The 19,890-nt window shown below is 42.1% G+C and overlaps 1 protein-coding gene across 1 annotated transcript in view; it reads right to left on the minus strand.

Annotated features, from left to right (window-relative positions):
- Positions 1-19,890, minus strand: part of COL23A1 (collagen type XXIII alpha 1 chain) — a 311,553-nt gene that overhangs the window by 87,779 nt on the left and 203,884 nt on the right. Inside the window, exon 3 of the mRNA XM_079967558.1 lies at positions 18,561-18,613. Coding sequence (XP_079823684.1) covers positions 18,561-18,613 — 53 coding nt within the window. The remainder of the gene's footprint in view (positions 1-18,560; positions 18,614-19,890) is intronic.

Raw genomic sequence — 19,890 nt, forward strand, 5'->3', positions numbered from 1 at the left:
TATGAGAGCATGGTAAATATATTATTCAGGCTGCAGAAATTACCTACTCAGCATGTGACTTTAATATCCTCTGTAACCAGCTCTTTTGAAGCACTTTTGAACAGCATACTCATTCTGCAGACAGGATGGTCAGTAATCTAGTAGCCATAAATACTGAACCACAAAGTTTAATATTTAATATGTGAACCCAATTTATGGCAACTGAAAAGTAACAAGCAGCTTTGGTGGCATGGGGAGTGAAGAATGAATTTTCGGCATAGTATGATGCTTTATGGTATGTGTAGTAATGAATTCCTTATGGCTGAAGAAAGAAAATAAAGGGGGGCATGCTCAGAAGAAACCAATTGTCTTAAATGTAATGCTGTCCAAATAAAAAAATATTGTGGACAGTAGAAGGACTTTGTCATTGTTGTAGTTAAGGCTTAGAAAGAAACTATGCTATGCAACTATGAAAAAGTATTATACGGAGGTAAATGAAAACCTTATTTAGGTGAAAAAGGCATATTTGCAATTCAGTCATAGTACATCAGTTCCAAATGAAACTGATTGGATGCAAAAATGGAATAAATCTTGCATGAACAGTCCAATTTAAAAAGTAAACAAACTGCACAGTGGAAGGAGTATCAGGGTCTGGTCTTGCAAGTAGCAATGGATGCAATCTAAAGCAACCAAGTACAGTCCTTCTAACATCTATGCAGCTCTACATGGAAACACACCATGATAATTCACATGTGTTATTGATAGCTAAATTGGAACCCAATAAGGTTACATTTTCAGTTATAATATTATGAGGTATGGCAAGCAACAACATTTAATTATCTCCATGATTTTAAAAAAAATCCAGTGAAAAGTTACTATAAACAAGTTGGCTACATTTTGTCTCTCATGAATTATCAGTGAGCACACATTGCAAATTCTATTGTAGCAGTTCCTGCAGAATTGGCTAAAAGACTCTAAACAGAGTGCCAAGCTGTCATATAGCCCAGCATAAATCCTCAGTGCAATGGTTTTAAAATGGGCTCCCACTGCCATAGTCAAATTCTACTAATAATTACCAGTGACCCACAAATTCCATGAAACTGGTAGATTAGTGCAGTATCTATATTTTAAAGCCTGAACTGGAGAGTACTTTGAGCAGATCTGTTTCAAAGAATCCAGTAGAATAAAATATACCACTAAAATATGTTTCTCATGAATTTTCTTTATAACATCCATCACTGGCTTAATGCTCATGCAGGATAACAAAGCACAGCAAGAACAAGTTTTCTACAACCTCCAATTTTTCTGCAGCAAACTCAAGAAGGAAAAAAAAGTTTAAACTCCTATTGCACGGCATGCCTAATGTGAAATGAGGCACAAAAGCTTCACTAGTGATTATTAAACTAAAAACACACCACCACTTTTGTGAAATTGCCACAAGTGGCAGAATTCAACAGAGTTCTAAATATGTATTTTCTTTCTTGATAGATTTTGGTTGTTTGTTTTACTACCAGACGCTAAATAAATTTAAATATTTATTTGTATTTGCTCCTATATTTGAGAGGGAACTGACTAATTTGAAGGAACCTCTCTATACAACTTTTAAGAGCCCAGCTGATGAAACCACAGAGAGCAAAGTTATTAAAAGCAGCTTCACAGCCTGACACGGTGTTTTCCTTGAACCCTTTGACAAATCACACCCAACCCAACTTAATGGGTAAAATGAAAAGCTAGGTAGATCACCCATGCAAGGCACCCATCCTCTCCTGAGTGAAACAGGAATTGCCACCTCCTGCCCCTGTGCTGTGCCCCCACTTCCACTCCTGCCACACTCTGGCTCTCACCAAACTGCTGCTCAAAGAGTTGCTGCTTAGCTTCCCGCTGTTGGGAAGCAGAGCAGATGGGTAACATGGCACACAGGAATGCCCTAGCTCTCACCGAATCTGTCAGGAGCCAGGGTGCTCCTAAACGGCCTCGGCCCAGTTTACCCGAAGGAGCGTCTCCACACCCATCATTCTGCCCAGATGCTGAGGTCCAGCACGGAGGGCCTTCTGGTGGTTCCCTCACTGCGAGAAGCCAAGTTACAGGGAACCAGGCAGAGGGCCTTCTCAGTAGTGGCACCCACCCTGTGGAATGCCCTCCCATCAGATGTCAAAGAGATAAACAGCTACCTGACACTGAGAAGACATCTGAAGGCAGCCCTGTTCAGGGAAGTTTTTAATGTGTGACATTTTAATGTATTTTTAATCTTTGTTGGAAGCCGCCCAGAGTGGCTGGAGTACAAATAATAAATTATTATTATATAAAGTGCTGCCACTCAGCTTCCCTGCAGGTGAGGGAGCTGCTTGGCAGTGTGGTGGAGCCCTGGCTTTCACCAAACTTGGTGGGAGCTGGGGCAATCCTTACAGTGTTGCTGCTCACTCAGCTTCTCCACCTTTAGGTGGGGAAGATGAGTGGCAACACTGCATGCCAGAACGCCTCCCTCTTGGCAGCAGAAGTGGCGGAGCATCACCTCTTGCACTTCCACTGCCTGAGGTGGCCACTTCACCCTGTCTCATGAGGAGGCCAGCTCTGCTTCCTCTTCCCCCACTATAGCTGCCTCCCACTTGCCTTTGTGCTGCTGAAGTACACTGTGCCTGGCTGGATGTCAGAATATGCTTTTAAAGCATGTACAAAGCACCCCCCTCCCGAAACACACACACAAAATCAGGGCACTGTAGTCAATCCTTCAGACAGTTACGATTTCCAGGAACTCTTAAACTACAGTGTCCGGAATTCTTTGAGGGGGGAAATGCATTTCAAATGTGCTTTAAAGTTATAGAGCATATAACTGGTCTCTCTTCATGTTATTGCTAAGGCAGCACATGGAAGAGTGTAGATAGGAATGGAAAGCAGAGCTGGGATTTAGATGACTGTCCCATTAAAACACATTTGCAACACTGGTTTAAAACCTTTTTTGAGTAAGTTCTATGCCTGCAGTGTTTACAACTTTCTGAACAACCTCAATTGCGCAGCTCCCCAGCCGCAATGCGGTGCATTTAGTCACAGCCTTGTGCCATCAGCATCAGTAGCAACCACCCCTCAGACATGTTAGAGGCTGCTGGAAGCTGGTGAGGTAATTTAACACTTGCGATAAATAATACAAGCATAAAACAGGCATATTGTTCATTTATTTTTGAGACCCACAAAAAGATGTTTGGGAAAAAAATGTTTTTACTAGATTTAAAATAGTCAAAAAGCCATGTAGGCAGAGAGTGAAAAAAGCATTTCCCAAACATTCCTATACCAAGCACAGGGGAAAGCAGCATCTGGTACCAATTTATGCCCTAGACACACCTCTACCAAAAGTACTGTTCCCGTGAAATGACACAGAAAGGAAAATAAATGCCTTAACTTTGTTGACTCATGATCAAGAGTAACATCCATGTACTTACTGGAGGACCTGAAAAACAAAACACAACACATTTAGCATTAATTACAGAGAACAGAGAGTATTTTCCTACCATATAAATGTTCATTCTGAGGATGACAAATTGTGTGAGAACTGCTCTCCTCCAAAGCATGAACAGTACAACATACAGGTATTTCACACTGTAGCATCAGTTCTTAGTGTGATATCATGTAGTGTTAAGAAAATTAGTATACTAGGTTTAGAAAGAAAAGAAAAACACCTCCCCAAAAAAACACTTAAAGCAAAGAAAATAGTAAGGCAACTTCACGGTATGAGTGCTGAACCATTAGAAAGGACAGAACAAATTTGACTCCTAATGGTGAAGTTGGAAGAACGTAGGGTCAAAAAAATACCATTTTGGGGCCAGATTAAATAGGGCAGGTGACCATCCTACTTCTAGTTTGTTAAGCTTCCAACCTGCATGCCACAAGAGCTGCTTATATACCGTATTTTTCGTCCCATAGGACGCTCCGTCCCATAGGACGCACCTACTTTTTTTGGGGGGGGGGAAATAAAGGAATTTTTTTCCCCTTTATTCCCCCCCAAAACCAGGGGAACAGTGGGATGGTGGCGCTGCGCCTCCCCGCTGTCCCCCAAGCTTGTGGGGCTGGCCGATGTCTGTCCGGTGCGCGGGGCGCTCTGCTTCAGGGCGCCATGCGCACCGGGCGGCAGGCTGCTATCCGCAGCGTGGGGAGCGCTGCGGGGAACTCCTGCAGGGCTCCCCACGCTGCGGATGTCTGTCCGGCGCGCAGGGCGCTCTGCTTCAGGGCGCCCCGCCTGTCGGGCGGCAGGCTGCGGACACCTGCGCGAGTTCCCCCCGGGCGCGCAAGGCTTGCGGACACCTGCGCGAAGCACGGGTGTCCTCCAAAGGGCGCCCCGTGCTTAGCACTGCCGGCTACCGCCCGCAAGCCCTGCGCGCCAGGGGGGAGTTCCCCGGGCACGCAAGGCTTGCGGACACCTGCGCGAAGCATGGGGCATCCTCCAAAGGGCGCCCCTTGCTCCGCGCTGCAGGCTCCCGCCCGCAAGTCTTGCACGCCTGGGGGGAGTTCCCCCGGGCATGCAAGGCTTGCAGATAGCTTCCTGGAGCCTGGAGAGCGAGAGGTGTCAGTGCGCACGGACGCCTCTCGCTCTCCAGGCTTCAGCGAAAGCCTGCATTCGCCCCATAGGACGCACACACATTTCCCCTTCATTTTTGGAGGGGAAAAAGTGCGTCCTATAGGGCGAAAAATACGGTATACGTTAACCAAGATGGTGGTAGAATGTATCTTTTCCTTGTCCCACACAGAAGGAAAAGTTCAGCTGGAATCAGTTCCCTCTTGGAAAGACTTCCTGGGTATCTCTTGTATCTTCATGTGTGAGATTTTACCTACAAAGGAAGACACAGTATACATATGTGTCTTTTTTGGACACTACAGGTGGTGGATCACATGTTTGGACTACTTTGCAGCTAATAAATCAAAGTCAATGGCTTCAGCCTTCTCTCTCTCTCTCATGCTAATAGTTCCCCATCTGAAGTCTAAAATGGTACTTTCTAAAGAAGACTGTACCTTGAACTATTTTTTTGTATATTTAAATTGGCTCGCAGTCAAGCACAATAAAGTGAAACCTCTGGAGTGCTAATATTTGTTTCGCTAATAAGGACGGACTCTTCATACCCCAGCTCATTTTGCTATATCCCCACAAAGACCCCTGCCCAACACAGAGGTGAGCATTTAGTTTGAAGAGACTAATGGAATCCACATTTCACTCCTATTTAAAAGAGGCATTTTACACTCTCTTTTCTTTCTCTTTTAGCTTCTTCATGCTCCATTTCCTACATGATCAAAACCAGAAGGATTAAAGGAGGGGGGGAATGTGGGAAAAATTAAAGAAAAACTGAACTCCCTGGAAAACAATATAAAATGAGAAACATGCTTTTGTTTGTTTATGCAAGTATCTTCAAACACTAAACCTATTTTAAAGCCTCTTTTAATACCATCATCAACCTGAAGAATGGAATTAATAATCACAGGCACATTACAGAATCCACTGACTTCACTGTGCCTTACTGTCTGATCCCCAGATCACTTACGCTGCTGCTGCTGCTGCTGAAGAGCCACAGCTCAGGGTGGTGTGGGAAACCAGCCCCAGTTAAATAGCCTTTTATTAAAGCTAATGTGTTTGAATGCAGACTTGGATCCTGCAGGAGCTACTGCTTGAGGAAGGGAGAGTGATGCAATTTTCACCAGTATTCCCTGCAGTCTCCAACACCGTCTCCCATGCTGCTCCAAAACATTATCCAATCCTTTTTTAAAGGGTGGTAGGTTGTAGGGTGAATTAATCAAAATTGCCTCTTCCCACTTGTGTTTCCCAAGAGAAGAATTCTGCTCATGTTTAGTGTGGATCCAACCTTTTGCACATCATAACAACACTTCCATACATTGGGTATGGGGGCGGGGGATTCATGAATTGATGACGGTCCCCTTATGCAGAAAACTATGGCTTTTTATGTCTGCTGACTCTAAGAAGGTAGATGGAAGCACAGCAAGTTCAGTCTAGATCAGAAATTAAAAGGCTTTCTTATACAGGGAAATGTGTTTTGTATATGTAGAGATCTGAGCTGGAGAACACTGCTTTCATTTCTAGGGATTGTACGCAAGCAGATACATTAGATAATGTTCCATTGTGCAAAGAGAAATACTTGCGCTGATGGAATGTTTTGCTTAGCACTACATTGAATGCAATGCAAATCCAACAGCCATGTCTACACAGAAGCAAGTTCTACTGTTCAAACGGGTCTTCCTCCCACGTAAGTAGTGTTAGGATTGCAGTCTCAAATGTCATAAAATCAAAATACAATGGTACCTCGGGTTACATACACTTCAGGTTACATACGCTTCAGGTTACAGACTCCGCTAACCCAGAAATAGTGCTTCAGGTTAAGAACTTTGCTTCAGGATGAGAACAGAAATCGTGCTCTGGTGGAGCGGCAGCAGGAGGCCTCATAGGCTAAAGTGGTGCTTCAGGTTAAGAACAGTTTCAGGTTAAGAACAGACCTCCGGAACGAATTAAGTACTTAACCCGAGGTACCACTGTAGTTTCATGTCTTAAACCAAGCGCATAATTTCAACAGGCCTAACAATTTGCGATTTAAAAAATAAAAACATTTGCATTGGCCATCATTAGACTCTTGGGTCAGCAGTATAATTAGCTGGCAAGTGGAGTTGACATGTGTTACATCACATAACCACTTTCTTTCATTATGAAAATAACCTCTACAGGGGAAAAAATTAATTTCAAAGATTAATTAGTTTCCAGCTAAACCCTGCATTTCCAGAATTATTTTGTTAATGATCACCCACATTAACACAAGGAACCCATGTTGCTGGACATTTTCTTGGACTTGGCTATGAAATACTTGCAGCTGTGATTAAGTGAAGAAAATCTTAAACACACACACTATATTTTACAACATAATTGGAAGGGGGGCATCATTTCGTCACCCACAAGCAGGCATTGTATTTCAGTACAGTGCATTTCAAAACAAGTTAGGTATTTTTTGTGAGGCACATTCTATTGTATAGTCTTCTTTTAAAGCCTTCAGTCAAGCTTCTCAGTATACTCTATGGGTCCAGGTCCATTGATTTCAACAGGTCTACTCTGAGGATGACTAGCAATTGATTTCACCATATAGCTTTTACCATGACATGTCTACAATACTGTCCTCATATTATATCAGTGTTGAATGCCCTTTAATGGTATTTCACGTTCACAGAATAAAATCAGAATATAAAACCACAAAATACATAATCAAAATAAGAACAACAACCCTATAACTCCCCCCAACACATTTTAAAAGGGCCTAGAATGTCAATCAAATCAACCAAAGGCCTGGTTAAAAACGAATGTTTTTGCCTCGTGCCTAAAGGTATATAATGAAGCATTATACAAATGGGGAGCCACTGCAGAAAAGGCCCGTTCTTGCCACTTATGTATTAGTTATAAATTATTCCAAGTACAAATGCAGAAGAGTGGGGTAGAAATAAACTATTTGTGATGTTGTTAACAGAGACTAGCTATTTTCTAATCAGCACCACTGCAATCAAATGCCACTCATGTTCAAAATCTTTGGCCAAATTGAATTGCCAACCCCAACAGTAACTAATGAGAAACCTGGAGCGCTGGGAGGCATATCACATTTTAACATTACATTAAACAGTGAGTGCAATCTGGAAAGTTAAATGACAAAGTAATTAACCTTATTAGCTTAAGGTTAATTAACCTTATCCATGTGAAGATGACTATGTGGGAGGGAGACTCTACCCGCTGCTGGTGCTACTCCAGTAGCCTCCACAAGTTGGAAGGGGCACATCAGAATCCCCATATTCATGCCGATTCCTGAACAATCTAGAAAACTGATTTTCCAGCATTCTAAATGATGTAGTGAGTCTCCATAAGTACATGAAGCTCCCTGCTTCACAAGTAGTGATGGATGACAGGGCTGAAGATGTATCTTAGCATGCTTGTCCCTGTTCTCCTTCACATGATGCTACTTGGGTGGGAGGCTGTTACAGTCACACCTTGGGTTACAGACGCTTCAGGTTGTGTGTTTTTGGGTTACGGATGTGCCGAAACCCGGAAGTACCAGAACGGGTTACTTCCAGGTTTTGGCGCTCGCACAAAAACACTAAATCACTCTTTGAGCATGTGCAGAAGTGCCGAATCGCAACCCATGCATGCGCAGACACAGCACTGCGGGTTGTGGACACTGCGGGCTGTGAATGTGCCTCCTGCACAGATCATGTTCGCAACCCGTGTCCACTGTATAATGCTTTGAGAGAGCTGTTTTCTACAGTAATAACAGTATCAATAACAGCGGATGGCTCAACAAATATAAATTATTGCATAGCATCTTTTAATTGAATGACTGGTAAAAAAAAGTTTGAAATATTCCTTCCTTTCTATGCACAGTACTGAAGTCTGAAAGTAATTGGGTGATGGTGCTAATGCTGGGTGAATTAATGCAGACCTGAAGGGTTTTGAGTACACTGTGAAAGTGTGTTAAATGGTAACCATGATGTGATCTTACGTACTGTCAGAGCTGGGCCAAAGGCAAACACACAGTGTGTGGAAAGTATGGATCCAGGAAGCAGAGACTGCAATAGATCAGACCTTATTGAAAGGCAGAGGAAGAGCTGCCTAAGCCAAACATTGCATAATAGGGTAAATCTCAAAGCAGGATCAGTCACAGACCAGGGAATACAGTTGAGCCAAGCAGTTTACTGGAACAAAGATGATGGGAAGCAGCAAGTTGAAAGGCAAGCAGGCATAAGAACAAGGGAGCTGGATGACATTGATGTGCTGGTGGGTGTGTGGGTGTTGGGATGTGGCAAACCTGAAGACAATCTGGACTCTAGCTGTGGGTATTCTAAAGGGAAAGTAGAGATTCATATAGACAAGGCCAGAATCTTGATGTCATCTAGGCAAAGATCTAGGCTTTACTTGGAACTATTTATAATCAAATCCTGACCTGGAAAAACCAATAGACTACTTGGGGCATGGAGCCTAGGAAGTCAAGACTGTCCCTTTCCATCCAAGTTTTCAAGTACTTACAAAACCAGGCATCTGTGTGCAGACCAGGAGGCTCCATGTCGGAACCCTAACATGTCCTGAGGTATGAAACTTAATGGAAGGATGAATTGGTTTTACTTCTCAAGTTGACCAGTACAAAGACTTTGTGGTTTGGCTTAATTACAAGTTATTGGTCAGAAAATCACAAGTCCTCATTTATTCCTCTTAAGAGAAATTTATATGCTCTCCAGGATATATTTTATGACCTATACTGCCTAAGTGATGTATGAATTAGGTGACAAGTAAAATTTCTACATAATGTACCATGAGATAAAGTGGCAAAGAAACAGGAATGCTTTATAGGGCAAAATAAGAACATGACAGCAATATATTGTGAAACAAAGAACCTAAGAATGTAAGAAGAGGCTACTGGATCAAGCCAAATGCCCATCTAGAATTGCTAGTGCTAACTTAGTACCATGGTTATAGCACTTCAAAAATTGGCCATCTTTGGCTGCAATTCTATCTTCGTTAAATTTGATGAGACATGCTTCTGATTAGTCATGTATAGACTTCCACCACTTATCACTTACTAAGAAAGAAGGAAACATAAGTCACTATTATTCCTGTTTCACAGAGGAGGAATAAAGCTAAAAGACAGTGACTTGCCCAACTATGTAACCAATTGACCCACCTCATTAGCATGGACAAGTGATAACAGATACTATGTGGCCACACCAGTTAATATGTTACCTCCTCTATGTGGCTGCATCTCTCCATGTGGAGGATTTTAGAACATATGAACTGGCCCTGATCACGCCACAAACACTTTATGAGATTCTTCTTCATGCTGTTTGCATGTAGCTGAAAGACTGCTGCCTGAGAAAACAATGCCCTTTAGACTTCTTGCTACAAATCTATTTATCAATGTACACCCTGCTTAATTAATTAAAAATGTACACCCCATTTAATGAATTTAAAATTCTCAAAATTACAAAGATGGTGGATTGAAATCACAACTGAACAACAATTTAAATGACCTCAAAAAATGCAAGCAAGCAGCAGCAGTTAAAACAGTAAACAAATACTATTCTGTAAAAACTGACTTATTCAGTAAACCAATACTAAATAGTTCAGTCATAATTTTTTGTGTCCTGGCTCCTAGCTACTGAACCATATTTGTTCTTCAGAGGATGGCTAGATGACAGGACCGGAACTGGAATTTTCCATTCCCAATTTTAGAAAATGAAATATGACTTTGTATCTGTTGAACATATAACATGATGGAACTTGAGAGAGAGCATAAGTGATGAGATGAGAGAATTCTTTCCAAAGAGTTTGAAGCCTTGGAACACAGTCCTGCTAGCATTTAAGAAAGCTTGGCTTTGTGTACGCTGGAAGTACGTTTCAGATAAACAATCAAGAGAAACAAGGATAGGGACGGAAGAGTTGCAACGAGGAAAACATGTGGCTATGCTGACTTGTTATGGAGCTCACACTTATTTGGCTTGATGTCATTTAAATACAAATCTATTTAAAATAACTAACAAGCAAACAAACATTCACAGTTCCTGTTCCTGCCTTTCAGGCGTAAAAAGTGTGCATCTACCAAAGTGAAATTTCTTAGTGCCTGCAGACATTGTGGGGAATGCCTGACATATACCAAACCCTATGGGCTTGATCATCTCCAGTCAGAACTGACTCACTCATTGCACTTATTTCCTAAAACTGTATCCACTACTTGTCTTCTTCTTCTTCTTCTTCTTCTTCTTCTTCTTCTTCTTCTTCTTCTTCTTCTTCTTAAGTTTAAAGAGCAGGATTAATAATGCTTTAAGTACCTAAGTAAATTGGCTCCCTAATTTACATACTTGTACTTTTTTTTTTAATTGACATATAGCTATTTCAATGGATACACCAAAAAAGTCTTTAACATGTGCTGAATACAAATATAATGTATGAAAAAGTACACACGGGATCGTGCTTGTGCCCCGCCTTTCAGGAAGATCACCTACTTCCAACTCACCCAGTGTGCAGTAATCTTAAGATACTGAGACACTCAGAGCAAGGAGAGCGTTTCCTTAATTTTCTATGATCATGTAAATACTATGAATGGGAGCTTCATTCCAAAGAGAGTCCTGTATATATAAATAAATCCTTTCTAATGGTCCCAGGAGTTAAAGCACAACTGTGACCTTCGTTTTTTCCTCCCTGTAACAACGACTGCCACCAGCGCAAGCTATTCTGAGAGATTTGTAAAATTTATGGCCACCATGTTGTTGTTGTTTAGTCGTTTAGTTGTGTCCGACTCTTCGTGACCCCATGGACCAGAGAACGCCAGGCACTCCTGTCCTCATGGCCACCATATGACAAAGCTAAAACAAAAAAAACCTGACGAGCACTATGTTACGTTATTATTGTCATTATTTATTAAATTCCAAGTTTTATTCATGATTTTCACTTGCTTGCATTCTTCTTTATATACTTTTGTATTCATAAATGTACTTTGGGACAAGACAAACATCTGCTAAGACTTGTTAGATAGTTTTGTCCTGGGAATATTTTGTGGAAAGTTGTTAAAACAACAGCAGTGCTGGAAATAATTAACCTTTCTGAATGGCTGGGGAGCGGGGGGTTTGCTGTACATTTGAGCAACTATTAAAACCATTTTAAATAAATGCTGTTTATTTTCTCGAATTCCTGTATGGTACATTTATATTTAATCCATGCAGAGTATTAATATAAATACTATCTGGCGAAATCTCCATCTTCTTCAATACCAGAGTTCCTTTTTGTTGGATCTAAGATACTGGCAATATCAAGCTGTGCCTACAAAGATTATTTTCATTGCTGACTTGAATCCAAGCTGTGAGATAAAGGGACATTTTTCCTTTGTAGGTGCAGCTTGAGTCATGCCTGCAGAGAATCATCATTTGCACTGCCGGCTTGAATTCAAGTTGCCAATGAATATTTGCACTTGCACATATATCAGCACATCCCAGAGAGTTCAAGTACACTACAGAGTTTTCCCACTGGGAATTTCACAATGCAGCCCTGCCCATTACTGTCATCACCAATGTAGGGCTGGATGTGCTATGGAGCGCCTGCTGTGAAATTCTGTATTGCATCCCACCCCACTGGGACTTGTGGTTAGTGCCAATTAGCTGATCAGCACCCCTAGCATCCTTAGCTTGCCAAAGAACAATCAGGAGTGGATTTTAAGGTTTTCAGAGGCTTCCACATCTGGACTAAGATACAAATCCCAACTCAGCTATAGCAGACCCTCCAGGTGTCACTATTTCCCAGGGACAACCTTGATTCAGAGAAGCCGTCCTGATTTCTGCTTTGATCCCGGAATGTCCTTAGGATCATTAGGATGTCCCTAATTTCATTGGAAAAATGTTGGAGAGTATGATAGGATGTCCCCATTTTCACTGGAGAAATGTCAGAGGGTATGCTATGAAGCACCCTGTGTAATCTTGGGCCTGTCATGGTGTCTCAGCCTACAAAGTTTTGCTGTGAGTGTAAACTGGAGAGGGGGGAGGGAACTCCTGGGGAAAAGAGGGGGCAAAAATGTAATAAATAAATAAACAAATAAATAAATATTACTAATCTTCTAATTGAGAAGCCCTCAATAAGGTTGCAAAGAAACCCAGGATAGTTTGAAAGCAAGTATAGACAGTGCATTAGTGAACTGCTGAGAGCATTAGTGAACTGTTGCAAGGCAAGCAAGGAAACTACTTTCATGCAGAGGCACATCATAGAAGGCTGGAGAAGACCAGGTTTTTCCAAGTGGTCACTTTTAAGCATCTTGAAGTCATAGTCCAATTGTAAAACCAATTGATTTTAAAGAGCAGCCTCTTTCAAAAGAGGCTACCCCATAAAGCCTATTAGCAAAGTGAACACTGCAGTTTACTAGCCAATACCACGAAGTGCACAGTGACTGCTCTCATGAGACAGACATGTGGAAACAATTAAATGAAGCAACCAAATTACTACCAGAAATACATAAAACGGATCATGTAGAATCAAGTGACTCAATATATTTGAGTTTCTTACTATATACACACTGCAGGGGAAAGACCTTCAGAATCAATGAACTTTTCCTGTTTAGAAATGAAGGTCAACGACACAATGAAAATACAAACAGAGGAAGAAATACATTGGGCTGGGCCTGAAGAAACTCCTAGTGTCTGAATTTTGTATGTGTATGTCATTACAGAAATTCTGGAGAGAGAAAAAAGATCTATCAGTGATTGGGGCTAACAGTACAATTGATTCAAGAGATTTTGAGATTTAAAGATATTTTGCAAACAAAAATAACTAAAATGTTAACATATGTCAGGGAACTGCCATCGGCTCAGAGGTGAGAGATAGAGGGGGAGTTGTGTTACAGGGAGCCTCCGAAAATCTTGCGAAGCAGTTCCTCTTCTGGCGAGGAGGAAAGCCCCACCTCCAGTGGAGAAGAGGTGCAAGGACCAGAGGATGCTAGAAAGAGCCTTTACACCACACCTGAGCAAGCCAGAGAGGAGGGAAGCACACCCCTGCCCTCGCCCATCATGCGCAGTAGCTTGAGGTGCAGGGAGGAGCGGAAAAGGCTGGGGGTGAGGAAACTTTTATGTTGGGGGAGGTACAAGAACAGAACACTCCCGGATTCTGCTAGCGATTGAGCCAGACATGAACTTATGATGCTCTTCACTGTAAATAGTTTGCACCAAAATAAAGCCTGTAAAAGACAGGTCGGAGTCCTGCCTGGTTACTCTCAAGCAACCACAACAGCACCTGAAAACATAAGACAAAATATACAGGAAATCTGATGCCAGATTATATCTGGCACAAAATGGCTGGTAACGGATAGTTTACAGTTCATTTTTTGCCATATTTACATGGAAATAAGTTCCACACAGGTCAACCATTCAGGTGGTGAACTTCCTACATCATCAGTCAACTTATTGGGTAAGGGCCACCTTGGATGTAAGGAAATCATGTTTCCCCCCCCCTATTATTACAGTGATAGGATTGGGCACTGTGTCTCGCCACTCCAGTTCAGGCAGGGGTTTAAGTGGGAAGTAGGGGCCAACCTTGAAAGAACGAACTGCAGCAGCTACTTCTCCTTTCTGCCCAATGGCAGGCATCATGAAGAGTCACAGGCTCTTCCTTTAAATGGCTTCCTACCCTCTCTTGAGTGAAGAACTATCTCAACAGACGTTGCTAAGATGGTTGCCTTTCCATATCTGCTGCACATATATGAATCAGACAGGAGTTCAACCTTGAAATTTTGTACAGAGTGCCCGAGACAAGAGGAAGCTGTGCTGCTGCCTCCTCACCTCTTTCTGCAAATCCTGTACCAAATGAAAGGACTGTTGCCCTTCCTTTCCTACTCTGTGCCATGGGGTGAAGGTGAAAACCCTGTTCCTTTATGGTTATCTACTCCACTACTTGTCCACTTGGTTGGCTTGAACCCCAAGGTAATTTTGCAGATAAAAAGAAGAAACAAATGGAAAACAGCAAAAAATGTTTCTGTCACCTGTCCAACAGTATCACACTCCAGAGGCCTGGTCCACAAGTATCACAGTTCATAAATTATTTTGCAAGGTAAAAGAGTTAAGGGTCCAGTGGATTGTGAATTGACTTAATTATGACAATAACTAATAACTCAGCTGCTGTTCTGTGCTGAAGTTGGCAAAATGTCCTGGCTTGAAAGTGCTGTAGTGAGGGTTTCACTATACAGTATAGGTTTTAAAAATAAAATAAAACCAAGTTTTTCAAATTTTCATTTCGATAGGCAGCACAAAGCTCCCTCAAGTAAGGCAAACTACTGTTGGGCCTTTGGCTCTATGTCAGAATTTGTCTGGAAGCTGTAAAGTTGTAACCACATACAAGCCTCTAGGGAGGGATGCTATCATACAGAGCAAATAAATTTCTACTCCCATTTATCAGCTGTGGCAAAGAAGCAAGGACCTGGTTTCTGTGTGGTAAGGTTCCGAAACAAATATACAAATATATATCCAAGCTATCTGTGATAACAAACATTCGGCAGCTAAGCCAAAACCAATACACCAAAAGCTTTCTGCTCTTTGGTTAGGCTGTATTACAGATAACGGCAAGCATTCTCTGGCACAACATTACAGAGCCCTTGTCTATCCAGCATGCTGTATTTCAGTTTTGCGTTGTGTTTGCCCCTCTGCCTCCCTGTTTTATTTTTGCTTTCCCTCTATTACGGAAGAATATATCAATATAACGATCTGCTTAAAAAACGATACAGTGCACGGGATTCCTTGCCAAGAACAACTAAAATCACTTCTTAGTTTTCCTCCCCAATTACAGAAAAATCTAAATAGACATGGTTGAGTCATATTAATTCTTTATAATTCCTCTTCTGCTGGCGGTGTTTGTAATATGACCCAAAGGCAGCCTTTTACTGCTGCAGATGAACAATAATTATGTGGTTAAAGCATTAAATCAAAATATGTGAAGTTTATGTTTAATGCTCTGCCCTTCCGCACACTTCCAGTCTAATCTTTGGTCCCCAAGGCAGAATTCTGGAAAAGCGCTGGAGCAGAAAGAAACAAAAGCTGTGGAAAGTGACTGATCAGAACTGATGCAAAGGGATAGATTACATCACACACTAAATAATCAATGTAATTAAGGTCTGTCCTTAATTAGTACACTCATCTCTAAGTTGGATATAAGCATGAAATTCAATTATGCAATGCAAATAAATCAGATCTTTTTTCCCGACAATGGGGTGAGATTCAACTAAAGAATCACACTAGCAGAAGCCAGTGCAAGGGATCTCACTAGTGCAATGGATCTCACTAGTGCAATGGAGCGTTGTCTTTTCTCTCCCCTAAGTGACCCCCACAAATTTGGCTCACACCCCCCAGAGAACCCCCCAGAACAGCGTGCGAGTGGAGGAGAAAAGGGATTAGTCTGTTTGGCAAGCTGGAAAGCTTGCACTGACAGAACTATTGCCTTAGTGCTATTTGTATTATCTGTAAGAACAAATAAAAAAAAATGAGGTTTAAATCTGAAGCTATTAATAGCCAGGCTCTTGCTCCAAGAAAGGTTCCCGATACAGAAGAGCAGGAGTTTCTTACTAAGATCTATAGCAATATATTTATTCTTCTTTACATCCATGGATCAGGCTGATCAGGCGTGCAGCCTTGGCTGTGTATTTCATCCTTCTCTCTTGTTCTAAACTGTTATTGTTCATCATCATCATTATTACGCTGTTTCTTTTGAGAATGAAAATGTAACCGTACACAAGACACACATAGTGGCCAATTCCAAAATGTAATGTTTCAAAGTAAAATTCATAGGTTGAGGAAAAATACCTCAGTGGTGGAACATGAGCTCTGTTTGCAGTAAGTCCCACAAATGTATGAACCTAGGCAGCTCAGTAGCAGAATTCTTCACATAATTAATTAATTAATTAATTAATCCCACTGTTTCTCCTTTAGGAACCATGGGCAACTAACAACAAATATTGTTTTTTACTGACCATATTTTTTATAATAAAAGTCAGTAAAACACAATGCTGAGTGTCATCTGCACATTGGTGCTACAAATCCCCAGATGCCTCCTTCCAGTAGTTTCATATAGATATGAAATAGCATGGGAGACAATATGGGATCAAAGTGCCAAGGGTTGAAGCAGAGAGGTTGGGAAGTTATCCAAGAACCTCAGTGTGCTCAGGGAGGGTGACTTCATAAGTTGCTCCACCAGTGATTCTGGGCAACACTCTCTTCCATCTCAAGGCATTCACAATTTCCTGGACACACCCCACTCCATCCCCAGCAGTCGATCTCTCCCTCCTAGATTTCACAAACCAAGATAGGCAAGCTTCAAAAAGGCAGATGGTCACTCTAAAACCCTGCAAATATACCTGTCCACATCTTCAATCTGTAGTAACTGGAAAGGTTCCCATTAACTATGATGGGACTATGGTCTAAATACCTCTACAGGACCAGCCTCAATTGGGGCAATCAGTTTGGTATAGATACAAGTGTGCTTTACTCCTTGTCATCTTTAAGTACAAAAAATTAAATAGCAGGACAGGCCCTTTATGCAACATTCTCTATAACGATTTTCAGTATCAGATTATTAATGAGCCTTAAGCTCCCCAAACTAGGGCATGTATGGGAGCTGCTTATACCATGGGTAGGCAAACTAAGGCCCAGGGGCTGGATCTGGCCCAGTCGCCTTCTAAATCAAGCCCATGGACAGTCCGGGAATTAGCATGTTTATACATGAGTAGAATGTGTCCTTTTATTTAAAATGCATCTCTGGGTTATTTGCAGGGTGTTTTTACATGAGTAAAATGTGTGTTTTTATTTAAAATGCATCTCTGGGTTATTTGTGGGGCATAGGAATTCGTTCACCCCCCAAAAAAAAATAGTCTGGCCCCCCACAAGGTCTGAGGGACAGTAGACCAGCCCTCTGCTTAAAAAGTTTGCTGACCCCTGGCTTATACCCATGTGACTTGTATATCTCCTCATCCCCCTCTGCATTAAAGATGTTACGACTATTTATAGAAGGGATGGGGAACCTCTGACCCCACGGCCAAATTATGCCTGCAAAGCTGTTTCTCCCAGTCATTGGTGTTGGGCAGGGAAAGCTTCAGCTGCAAAGGAACAATCTGGAGCCTTAAAGCATGGTCCTGATTGTTCCTTGGCAAGCATGGCTTGCATCTTTTAAATTTGGTGCCAAATGCAAGCTCTACTGGGATGGATTCCACTTGGGAGCTCCCAATCAGAGTCGATCCCTGCTGAAAACACTAAATGCAAACCATGCTTTCAGAAGGAATCTTTGCTTGAATTCAACCCATGGCTGCAAAAACAAAACATAACACAACCAAAAAACAACAACAAAACAAAACCTTTCTTTGCAGCCCTGGCTTAAATTAAAGTTGGGGCTGTAAAAGAAGGGAAGAATCAGAACCACACTTACAAGTGTGCTCTTGATTTTTCTTTGAAGTTTGAATCGCCTGACATCATTTGAAGTCAGGTGATTGACAGGTAGGTCAAAAATGGCCCGCAGAGGACAAGCCATATCTGAACCCAGCATTAGCCCTTACAACAGAAAGAAATGGCTGAACATGTAAGTTTTTATTTGGTAGTCAGTAATTCAATAGGCTGCTCCTATAACTAAGAAAACAGTAAACATTTCACAGTTGGTGGCCTATTATGCCTGAGAAGGAGAACACTACTTTTCAAACAACCATTTCAAACTTTCCTCTCCTAAACAAAAAAAAATCCTTCCAGTAGCACCTTAAAGACCAACTAAGTTAGTTCTTGGTATGAGCTTTCGTGTGCATGCACACTTCTTCAGATACACTGAAACAGAAGTTTCCAGACCCTTCTATATATAGAAGGGTCTGGAAACTTCTGTTTCAGTGTATCTGAAGAAGTGTGCATGCACACGAAAGCTCATACCAAGAACTAACTTAGTTGGTCTTTAAGGTGCTACTGGAAGGAATTTTTTTTGTTTTGACTATGGCAGACCAACACGGCTACCTATTTGTAACTTTCCTCTCCTAGTTCATGTCGACAGCCTACTAATATTTTTGCACAAGACACAGGGACTTACCTGGATCTCCTCGTCGTCCAGCCTTTCCTCGCCTTCCAGGTGGACCTGTGAAGGGGAAAAAAAATACATACATGTAACTTGGGTCCCAATTATCCACCTTTCAGAAATCTTAAGCCAGTTTACATGGGGATCCCAAGCAGTCTTCCACTGAGGCAGTGACCAGGTTGAGAGGCCTCTTTGGCTTTCACAGGAATCTGCAGCCCAGATGCAGCCCTCCAATTTCATTCAGCTGCATGTGCCATCAACCTCCTATGATACTGTGGCCCACATCTGCCTCTTTTGAATGCCCCTAAAGCACCTTCACATGCTTCCTCTTTATTGACTCCTGAGGGATTGATGGCAGTGGTGGAGAAATGCCAGGGGAAAAGAAGCTGAACAGAAGTCTAGTGTCCAGACCAAGGGAAGTCATAGCACCACTCTATTCTGCAGACCACACCTGGAATACTGTGTCTAATTCTGGGCACCACAATTTAAGAAGGATGTTAATAAGCTGGAACGTGTGCAGAGGAGGGCAACCAAGATGATCAAGGGTCTGGGAACTAAGCCTTACGAGGAGTGCTTGAAGGAGCTGGGTATGTTTAGCCTGGAAAAGAGGAGATATGATAGCTATCTTCAAATATCTTAAGGGCTGTCACATGGAAGAGGGAACATGGTTGTTTTCTCCTGTTCTGGAGGGTAGGACTTGAACCAATGGCTTCAAGTTATAAAAAAGGAGATTCCAGCTAAACATTCAGAAAAAAATTCTGACAGTAAGAGCTGTTCAGCAGTGGAACAAACTCCCATAAGAGGTGGTGGGCTCTCCTTCCTTGGAAGTTTTTAAGCAGAGGTTAGATGGCCATGTGTCATGGATGCTTTACCTGAGATTCCTGCATTGCAGGGGGTTGGATGAGATGGCCCTTGGGTGCCTTCCAACTCTATGATTCTATGATTCTATGACACCACTGCCTTGCATGGCATCCCTGGAGGTTTAGACCAGGGATGGGTGGCAAAAACAGGCAAGAATGGGAGAAATGGGGCAGTGGATGGGAGATGGGGAGGAAAGGAAAGGGTGTGTGGAACCAAAGCAGTCATGTTAGGAAGAGGATAATAGGAATGACTGAGAGGTGAAGGGAGGAGGAAACCAAAACTAAGGTGTGGCCCAAAGGCACCTGAGGCCACCACCCTGCTGAAGCTAAGTAGGTCTGGGTTTGGTGAGAACTTGATTGCCTGGGAACCACATGTGTATGTCACTTTCAGATCCATGATGGAAGAATGGCAGAATTTAAATTTAAGAACATTTCTAAACAAATAAGGTTGAAATGGCCCCCCTGTCTTGCATTGCT

The sequence above is a fragment of the Podarcis cretensis genome (genome assembly GCF_951804945.1).
Source record: "Podarcis cretensis genome assembly, chromosome: 2".
Classification (NCBI taxonomy): domain Eukaryota; kingdom Metazoa; phylum Chordata; class Lepidosauria; order Squamata; family Lacertidae; genus Podarcis; species Podarcis cretensis.